At 40.3% G+C, this 10965-nt stretch overlaps 1 protein-coding gene across 2 annotated transcripts in view; it reads right to left on the bottom strand.

Moving 5' to 3' along the window:
* Nucleotides 1-6798: 6798 nt before the first annotated feature.
* Nucleotides 6799-10965, bottom strand: part of DCT (dopachrome tautomerase) — a 45954-nt gene continuing 41787 nt past the window's right edge. The window contains exon 9 of one of the 2 annotated variants that reach the window (XM_051849930.3): nucleotides 6799-9741. In XM_051849930.3, coding sequence (XP_051705890.2) covers nucleotides 9569-9741 — 173 coding nt within the window. In that variant the 3' untranslated portion in view covers nucleotides 6799-9568. 2 annotated transcript variants of the gene reach the window in all.

Genomic DNA, 10965 nt, shown 5'->3' with positions numbered 1-10965 from the left:
GAGCACCAGGGGGGGTTGCCTTCCAACAGTGCCAGTGACCAGCCTGCTTCGGGACAAAAGCCACTCCGCTGCAGTAAAGCTACTCCTCTCCAGTAAAGAGTCAGCCAAGGCCAAGGCAGCCATCTAGTTGCAAGGTGGATTCACAGTAATTTGATGTTCCGAGTAGCTGTTGTTCAAAAACAATGAATCTACATCCATTACGCCCAGCGTGGACTTCAGAATGATTTTTATCATGCCCACTTTTGTGCGGCTGAGCTGGAAAATGTGGGCTGTGACAGACAGGAAGGAAAGGAACAAATCTGCATGTTACTGAGTTGTAAGAGCCCTTTGATTGTTGGAGAGGCCTGATAATGCTGTCAAGAGCCTGGCAGACTGAGCCGCCCCCAAAACATACCGTATCTCCGCTGCGTGCTGCTGACAGCAACGCATGGGAATCGACCCAGGATCAAAGAGTTAGAACTATCTCAAGTAAAACGGTTAAAAATGCAAAGAAGCCTGCATCTTGATAAGAGGACAGCAGGAAGAGAAATGCACAGAAAGAAAATAAATGACCTTGAGTCCATACAGGGCGACGCCTCAGAACTATAAAATCCCTGAAAAATTGAAATAAACAAACAAGTGCGGTTCAGGCACAAGTTGCTGAGCTGGGGTGGGCTGGAAGCTGTGTGCTTGCCACAGATGGAGAAGAGCAAAGAGTAACTAACTGCACCGGTAGCTATTACATGCGTCATAACTAAAACTACAGCTCTGTTTGCAAGGCTGATAGTTTGCTCATACAAGGGAACTTGAAAAAGTTTGTGGAAAGGAGAATCAAAAGATAAGTTTGTTTTGGTGCAAAAAATAATCTGCAGTCAACACACATGAATATAAATAGATTGAATGAATGAAGGAAACAAAGTGTAAATTTTAGCTGAGTATGCCTTCTTGATATGAAATGCAAGATTTCGGAAATACAAAGATTTATTTTAAAAAAGGAACTGATTATTAACAATAATCAAAACAAAACTTTGTCTTTCAAGAATCAAATGCAAGTGTTAGAGATGAAAGTTTAAGTAGGAATGTCAATAATAGTTTTACAGCTCTGGAAATTAAATCTTCAGGAAAATGTGCCATATAATCCCACAGGTGATAACAGGGAGCTATTCAATGGTTCTCCCCAAGGGAAGACAGTGTCTTCAGAAGCATTTGAAGTGTTTGAATCGATTCCTCATTTTCTTCACTTTTTTCGCTTATTCCTTAATGTCCGTAAACACAGCTACGATCTCCCATCGGGAATACTAATCCACAAAAATCATCAGAAAAGGAGAACAGCACGTAGGCGGAGCCAAACTAAAGGAGCCCCAACTTTCTCACATAAACAGTACTTCCTTGCATAAGTAAATAAATGACCTATCCCTGAGTTTCCCCTTTAAATTTTCTCTGGCTTACTCCCCAAATGCCTGTAACAGTTAAGGCTGAGCCAAGGTCAAAGCCTGGGGTCAGGAACTCAATTCAGGTCTCCCAAGCCGGTGGTAGGGACCCAACTCCATGAGCCATCACCATTGCCTCCCAGGGTCCGTATTAGCAGGAAGTTTGAATGTGGGTTTCCCTTTTCATTTTTACCTGTGTACTAGAAGGGAAAGCTTTATAAGACTTTATCATTTGAGTCCCTTTCTCACCATCTAATATAAAACCATTATAGAAAACATTTACCTTTGTCACCGTCAAGAGTTCAGTTTTGAAAAGTGAATTTTCCACAGTGAAGAACATTTTCTTTTTTGCTAACTATTTATATATTTATTTGAAAGGCAGAGAGACAGAGTGGGAGATCGTCCACCTGCAGGTTCACCCCCAAATGCCCACAACAACCAGAACTGGACTAAGCCTAAACCATGGGCCAGAAACTCAATCTGGGTCTCCAGTGTGAGTGGCAGTGACCCGAGTGCTGTAGCCGTCATCTGCTGCCTCCCAGGAGTATCAGCAGGAAACCGGACTGGAAGCCTAGTAGCCAGGACTTGAATAGGTCCTCTGACAACGTGATGGGTCACCTTAAGTGGCAGCTTAGCCTGCTGCACCATATTGCTCACCTTACAAAGGACGTTTGCTGACCCTGCTCAGACCCACACCCAAATTCAGATATTTATATAGAGTTTCCGTCCACAGATTCAATCTCATGCTAAAAACTTCTCCAAAAATTTTTTCTTAATAAAAATTTTAATAGAAAAGTTTTTTTCCATCTCCAACTGAAGTATTATCACATAACTAATATTTTTTTTTAACTTTTATTTAATGAATATAGATTTCCAAAGTACAGCTTATGGATTACAATGGCTTCCCCCCGATAACGTCCCTCCCACCAGCTACCCTCCCCTTTCCCACTCCCTCTCCCCTTCCATTCACATCAAGATTCATTTTCGATTCTCTTTATATACAGAAGATCAGTTTAGCATACATTAAGTAAAGATTTCAACAGTTTGCTCCCACACAGAAACATAAAGTGAAAAATAATAGATGATTTTTTAAATGATGATGAAATCAGATCAGACCTATTGTCATGTTTAATCCCAGTGAGAGTCAAGTTGGGAATTGATAATTTCTTTTTTTTTTTTTTTACAGAAGATCAGTTTAGTATACATTAAGTAAAGATTTCAACAGTTTGCACCCCCATAGAAACACAAAGTGAAATATGCTGTTTGAGTACTCGTTATAGCATTAAATCTCAATGTACAGCACATTAAGGACAGAGATCCTACATGAGGAGTAAGTGCACAGTGACTCCTGTTGTTGACTTTACAAATTGACACTTCTGTTTATGGCATGAATAATCTCCCTATGCTCCAGTCATGAGTTTCCAAGGCTATGGAAGCCTTTTGAGTTCTCCGACTCTTATCTTGTTTACACAAGGTCATAGTCAAAGTGGAGGTTCTCTCCTCCCTTCAGAGAAAGGTACCTCCTTCTTTGAAGACCTGTTCTTTCCACTGGGATCTCACTCACAGAGATCTTTCATTTAGGTCTTTTTTTTTTTCTTTTTGCCAGAGTGTCTTGGCTTTCCATGCCTGAAATACTCTCATGGGCTTTTCAGCCAGATCCGAATGCCTTTAGGGCTGATTCTGAGGCTAGAGTGCTGTTCAGGACATCTGCCATTCTGTGAGTCTGCTGAGTATCTCGCTTCCCATGTTGGATCACTCTCCCCTTTATTTATTCTATCAGTTAGTATTAGCAGGTACTAGACTTGTTTATGTGCTCCCTTTGACTCTTAGTCCTTTCATTATGATCAATTGTGAACTGAAATTGATCACTTGGACTAGTGAGATGGCATTGGTAAATGCCACCTTGATGGGATTGAATTGGAGTCCCCTGGTATGCACATAACTAATATTTAACTAAATTATACCCTGAGTATATGTGAGGTCTTCAAAGAGTTCATAGAAAATGCATATTATGAAAAATGTGTCCATGGATTTCAAACATTTTTATACCAAGATAAACTTACCTTTACTTCTGTTTTTCAACAAACTTTTGACATACCCTGTTTTCTGCAAAGAATAAAAGAGTTTTGCCCAGGAACCAGTATTGTGCCTCTAAACACTTATAAGTATTTAATCTTCCAAAATATATTTAAAAGGAAATTCTGAGAACCTGCATAGGGTATTGTTTCGTTCTCCATACTCTATAATCTGTTCTGATTTCTGAATTCATATCAAATATTTTTCTAGCATTTTCCCCATTCTGGCCAGGCAGTTAACCACAGTAGAAGAAAGTGGATGTAACTTTACAACTTTGTGCAATTTTCTAATAAAACACAAGAGGGCAGGTTTTGCTTTATTGTAAGCTTAATACCACTCCACTAGTAATCAAGGTGGTCATTGCTCTAATTGCAAATTCAGAAATACTCAAAATATACAATATGAGTGAGTAAGCAGGGTGTGCATCTTTGGCAGTGAAACCTCTATTATTTTAATAATGAAAGACAAGCTCAAGTCTTTCTACTTAGCATTGCTTACAACAGAGAGAAATTACTCTTAGGAGACACTCCGATAATTTTAGCTCATATCTATCAACCACCAACGGAGCAGAGAATGATTAAAAGAGAAAGAGACAAAATTCAGTCACATTATAGCCAAGAAGCCTGACTTGACACAGGCAAGTTAATGGTTTCTCCCAAACAGATGGAGTCTTGGTGAAAATCTAGAGAACATATAGGTCTTGAATAGGAATCTTACCTTTGGTTTGCTTTGTTTTAGAAAACTGTAACTTAAAGTATAGTTCAGTTTCCTTTTCTGTTTTTTCATGATTTCATTAAACTAGCTTCCAGGCCAGCTCTCTGCTGTGGCCCTGGAGTGCAGTGGAGGATGGCCCAAGTCCTTGGGCCCTGCACCCCATGGGAGACCAGGAGAAGCACCTGGCTCCTGGCTTCGGATCAGCGCAGTGCTCCGGCCGCAGCGCAGCAGCCGCGGCGGCCATTGGAGGGTGAACCAACGGCAAAGGAAGACCTTTCTCTCTGTCTCTCTCTCTCACTGTCCACTCTGCCTGTCAAAAAAAAAAAAAAAAAAAAAACTAGCTTCCAAAGCCAAAGTAAATTTAAAAGAGCTAATTTCAACTTGAACTGCTGCTACAGCTAAGGTACAGTCAGTACTTGCTATCCTCGTGTTACACACATCAGCAGCCTCAACCAAATACAGACCAAAAATATTCAGGAAAAAAAAAATGGCTTCTGTACTGACATGCAGACTTTTTTTTTTTTTTTTTTTTTTGACAGGCAGAGTGGACAGTGAGAGAGAGACAGAGAGAAAGGTCTTCCTTTAACATTGGTTCACCTTCCAATGGCCGCCATGGCTGCTGCGCTGCAGCTGGCGCACCACGCTGATCCAAAGGCAGGAGCCAGGTGCTTCTCCTGGTCTCCCATGGGGTGCAGGGCCCAAGGACTTGGGCCATCCTCCACTGCACTCCCTGGCCACAGCAGAGAGCTGGCCTGGAAGAGGGGCAACCAGGACAGAATCCGGTGCCCCGACCGGGACTAGAACCCGGTGTGCCGGCGCCGCAAGGTGGAGGATTAGCCTAGGATGAGCCGCGGTGCCGGCTCCGACCTTTTTCTTTATCATTATTCCCTAAACAATACAGGCAGGATAGCAGGTATTTGCATAGCATTTACATTGTGTCAGGTATTACAAGTAATCCAGGGATGATTTAAGGTGTGTAGGGTGTTCCCAGGTTATATGCATTTTACATAAAGGACAGGAGCATCTGTAATACTGGTGTCAGAGGAGGGGTGCAGGGACGAATCCCCTACATCCCTGATTCTGGAGGATGACTGAACTGGGTTGTCTTTGAAGCGTTTCCAGAATGATGCTGCAGGAGTCCATCGGTGTGAAACAGGCAGTGGTTTGCCCGACTACATAATTTAACCACTAACTCCTCCACTGAAACAAAGCTTTTAGAATATCAGATAATAGAGCCCCCGATTATATTCATGAGGACTGAAGGGAGAGGTAGGTAGAAATCTCAACTTTCTATCCTACTCACTCACAATGGTAGACATAATGGTAGGGGGAAAGATGCATTTAGAAATAAATTATGGCTGAAGAGTGTCCCATTGTGTCAGGTCGTGTGGAGCTACATTCCGCCTAGCAAATGTACTTCATCTGAAAGCTAGGTTGTTGATTTCATGGCAAGGATGCAAGATTCTGTCCTTATGCGCTCTCCAACACATATTAAAAGAAGGCCAGAGGTCCCGAAGGAAAGTTCTACTCGTCATTAGTTTATCATTCATTTATTCATTCAGAAAATATTTATAGAGTATCCACGCTGAGAAGGCACTGTGGAAGTGGGAAGAGTTCAGCCTTGGATTTTGTCATTGTATTGTGGAAAGTAATTACCTCCTGTTAGGGGAAAACTGACTCTTTTATGCATCTACATGAGTTAACCAACCTCTAACTTCAAGTTTAGCTGTGAAAGCAAACATCCGATAACCGTTACCTCACTGGGGCTTTCACCCTTCTTGTGAGAGTCCCCAGCACATTGACCGACCTTGAAGGCTTACCTGGAAGTCCTCAAGTCAGCTGCTTCAGGATCCCTCCTCCCTCAGTGACTTGAAGTGGCCACCATAACCCTACCCCGGGACCATTCCTCGGACTACCAGGCTCAAAAGTGATTGCTTACCTGGAGAAAGGCTGCCGGCTCCTTTTCCTCCCTATACAGCAGACACTCAGGAAGTAGCAATTGCTTTGAAACTTACGCAGAAAGGAGACTATCAGTTTAAGAACTTATTTTCAGAAATGAAGTAGTTATTAAGTATCTTATTTTTATACTTATATAAATATAAATATATAATTTGTGTATTTATCAATATATATTTGTTGACTGTCCTAAAGATGGGAACTGATATGCTCATATTAAAAACCAATAACCTCTGGGCCGGCGCCGCGGCTCACTAGGCTAATCCTCCGCCTAGTGGCGCCGGCACACCGGGTTCTAGTCCCGGTCGGGGCGCCGGATTCTGTCCCGGTTGCCCCTCTTCCAGGCCAGCCCTCTGCTGTGGCCAGGGAGTGCAGTGGAGGATGGCCCAGGTGCTTGGGCCCTGCACCCCATGGGAGACCAGGAAAAGCACCTGGCTCCTGGCTCCTGCCATCGGATCAGCGCGGTGCGCCGGCCGCAGCGCGCCAGCCGCGGCGGCCATTGGAGGGTGAACCAACGGCAAAGGAAGACCTTTCTCTCTGTCTCTCTCTCTCACTGTCCACTCTGCCTGTAAAAAAAAAAAAAAAAAAAAAAAAAAAAACCAATAACCTCTAAGTTATAAATAATAATATGCAAAACAACATGTATTTTTTTATTCTCCTTTTTAATGAGTTATACTTCTGGTTAGTGAGATTAAAATTACCCATTGGAAATATTATAATTAACAATGTTAAATCCTAAGCAAGATACAAATGAATGTGAAAGAATTTTAGAATTAAAAAGAGATTTTACAGAGGAGTTATTGTATTTCATTTCACTTCTGAATGTTAGTGTTAGAAAAGCATTTCTATTGAAATTATTATTCATATACATACAATTTTCCTAATATAAGCATATAAACTAATCAGCTCAGTTTCCTCAAAGTTGAATTTGCAATGCTTGTGACATTTTCTGAGTTTACTTGCATAATAAGCAATGTAAATAAATACCAGCTTCTTGTTCAGCAAGCTTATCCTACCTTTAGATTCGTTAAAAGGTATTCATAATTGATTTATGGTAAGGTTAGAAGATGCTAGAAAATTGCATCCCTCTCTTATGAACTACAAAATTATGAAACTATCTCTCTTAGAAAGACATTATAAAACATACTATGTATAAAGATATCCATGCGCATGTCATGGATAAAAGTAGCTAAGCATAATGATTAATATTTGTTACTATTTAGCTAGCTCAGATAGATCTTGCTCTAACCAAATCTTATGAGATTATGAATGAAAATTTTGCTATTCCTGAATGATAAGATAGAAGTGGTTATTTGCTTTACAGAATTATTCATAACAGTTCATCTTAAAAAAGTAATTTCCCCTGGTGCTTTTAACATATTGATTTATACATAATTTTTTAGGAACATATCTCCTATGCACAATTATATCTTCATTTTAGTATATTTCTCTTTCAATTTAAAAATAGAATGCAAAAATGTGTTCCCCAATAACCCTGAGCTCAGAACATAAACTTTACAGCTAGGATCACTATAATGACAGGTTGTTACATTTTTCACCAATACTGTTAATGGCAGGAATTGAAATCTATGCATGTGGCAGCAGCTGAAAAGCCAAAATGGGGCTTCTACCCCCTCTTAATTGTCACCACTGAGCCTATCCTCAAATGTATTGCAACTTCTTAAGACTAACTCTCAAATTCAATTCCAGCTGGGTGTTGTCCATTTCTGGCTAGTACAGTACCATTCCAGGATATAACGTTGGTTCTTGATGAATCTTGCACTCCATAAGCCCCAAGTATAGAAGGAAGCTCCAGGACTTTCTTAACAGCCATCTATTTTACACACATCCATTCCAGTAGAGGGACCATAACAAGCCTACAGATGGGTCACCAGATATGTGTACTGACACCAGATATGTGCAGGTGAAATTTGCCTTGAAATCTCACTAGCCATTAGCTTCTCAGAAGGAAGGGAAATCATGCTAAGTCTGAACGTTGTAGTGAATATTGACTCATTCTTATTCCTCAAGAACTGGTGAGTATTTAGCAGAAAATAACAATTTAGTTCTGAATTGTCATATTTTGTACAGATTATTTACTTTCAAATAATGACTTAACTGATTAGCACTCATCACTAACTACCAATACAGTGCAGCATTAGTGAATCTAATGCCAACTCTTTAAAGTAAGCCAGATGCATTATGTTTGAGTTTTTCCTCTGAGGCTACCTAGTAAAGCTTTGAAAAGACTTAGGATCAGCAAATGAGACCTAAAAGTAATGGGACTCTAATCAAATTGACTCATGTGCAAGCTTAGAGCTTCAGTAGCTTTCTCCAGTCAGTCTTCTGTGGAAAGAGTGAGTCAATACTTGTGAATGGGTTTGGAACAGTAGATTAATTAGAAAACTGTGTATTTTTATTCCCTTTTCTGTTTATCACTACAGGAGCAATGTAAATCCAACCACTGAATCTTCTAACAAGTCTTTGGTTCAGAACTGCAGATTTTTAATAAATTGTGGAAAGTCTAACTTACAAAAGAATATTGAATTGATCTTTCATTCATTTATTCCCCATCCTATGTGGAAACTGAGTATATTTTCATCTTCAAGGCTAGAAAGAAAAAAGAAGCCCAAGGAAGATTAACAGAAGGGCACCAAGAGGGCAGGAGTTGGCCATAGGGGTTAAGATGCCACTTGGGATTTCTGCATTCAATATTGGATTTCCTGGGTTCAAATTCTGACTTTGCTACCAATTCTAACTTCCTGCTAACGCACACCCTTGGATGCAGCAAGTGATGGCTCGAGTACTTGGATCCCTACCACTGTATGGGAGACCTAGACTGAGTTCCTGGCTCTTGCTTTCAGCCCAGCCCAGTCTTGGCCATTGTGACATTTAGGAAATGAACCAGTGTATGAAATACCTCTCTCTCCTTCTCCCCTTCTCCCTCTTAAATTGAGATAAAAGAAGTATACCTAGAGCACAGGTGTTTATAGGTAGGATGAATCTTGGAGATTCATCTGCTCCCCCCACCCCTCTCCTCCTTCACATCGCTATAACTGAAGACAGGTGAGCCAAACAGATTGAATCATGATTTTATCCAGGTCTCAAGTGACACTGACCTACAATTTAAATTTGGTCAATTTTTTTGTTATTTAGTGCTTTCTGAACAAGAAGTGGCTTAATCGATATGGACAATTCTTATCAGATATCTCAATTTGTCAGCTCTATCCTAACTTGGATTACTCTTTAGCAACAAGCAAACTACAAGCATCTTCGCCATCTGGGGTCATCGGCAACACCTGTGAAGAACATCGGGAACAATGTGATTATTATCACAGTCAGTGAGGATTGGCTTGATTTCCGTCGGGGTCAGACCTGCAGGTTGGTGGTCTCTTAAGCAAGTCATGAACTCCCTAGGCTTCTTCTGTGTATCTTTTGTTGCTTAAATGTGTCTCTATCAGGGGTGTGTATCCTCTCCGAATCCTTCTATATTGAAGGAAAACAAGCAGTGCCAAAACACCAACGAAAGCCACCAGTGTTCCCAAAACCACTGAGAAGGTTGTGGTCCAACCTGGAGTTTCTTCAACTGAAATTAAAGCAGAAGACAAGGGTCTACAATCAGGAGTTTCATCAGTTGAATGCTTTCAGAAAAGGAAAAAATAAAATTTGCTTTACACATGCATTTTTTTGTTGATAAAGCAAAACTACTGTTGCTAGAATAAAATTTATCTCCTCCTTCCTCACCAACTATTTATCATATCCACAATTGTTTTTCTTGAAGAAGTTAGAAATGGCATCCCATTATTTAAGTAGAGCTTATTGCATTTTTAAAATTCATTACAATAAATGCTTATGCAGAATAAACCCTCCAAGGAAGAATATAACTACTTTTGTGAGTTAGAAACTCATTTGTAAAAGTGCATGCTAAAATGGTACCTGGGGAACTGCACAATATACAACCCTCAGGTGGAGAAAGCCTGCTATTTTCTCTACCTGTTTTATGGGGTGATAAATGTAGGAGAGCTTCAGATTGGCTTTTATAACCAGCTACATTCTATAGCAGAAGCAGATGGTATTTGTACCCATTCAGATAGTTGTGAATAAAATCTGAATCTTCCACAGGATAAATCCAATCCTCTACTCAAATATATTTTAAAAGCACTCTTCCACAAAATTAGTGAATTCCATTTTTAGTAAATATATACCTATTTGTTATTTCTTCTTAAAATCATTTTTTCCTTGGCCAACTGTTTGTTCTGCACCCTCCAGTCATCTAAATGTAAGATTCTCTTTCTAGTCTCGCCTGTCTATAAACACTCTCTCCCGTGGAGGTTTAAGGCCATGAAGAAAAGAGCACCGAAGCAGACTGAACTTACTGAGATAGCCCCTATCTTCCGCTAGTATCCACTATATGTTTACCTTCCCAGAGTTGCCCATCTTTGAAAGTCCAAACCCTTTGCTTTCATCTTGTCACATCTCCACAATTTCTTGTTCTTTGTTTCAAATGGTAATAAGCTCCTAGGCCTGTCTGCCTCTTTCTGTCTTCACTTCTTTCTAGGAAGGACTTCGTGTCATGTAAAACTCAACAGCAGATAAAATGTGGATGGCATTTCTGTTGTTAATCTTTCTTTTGTCAATAGCATTTGTAGGGTGCCAATTACCCCAAGAAAGTTGCGGAAAAATGCATCCCCTGCCCTTCTGTTCATAGTCCTATCTCCCCAAAGAGGATTGTTAAGTTTCAACATCAATCAATAAATGAACACGAACCTGAATATTCTGATGAGTCAACCCATTCTGGGTATATCTGGGA

The sequence above is a fragment of the Oryctolagus cuniculus genome, chromosome 9 (assembly GCF_051225735.1).
Source record: "Oryctolagus cuniculus isolate XC-2025 breed Fujian yellow rabbit chromosome 9, ASM5122573v1, whole genome shotgun sequence".
Lineage (NCBI taxonomy): Eukaryota > Metazoa > Chordata > Mammalia > Lagomorpha > Leporidae > Oryctolagus > Oryctolagus cuniculus.
This window is presented reverse-complemented; position numbering and strand designations above follow the sequence as displayed.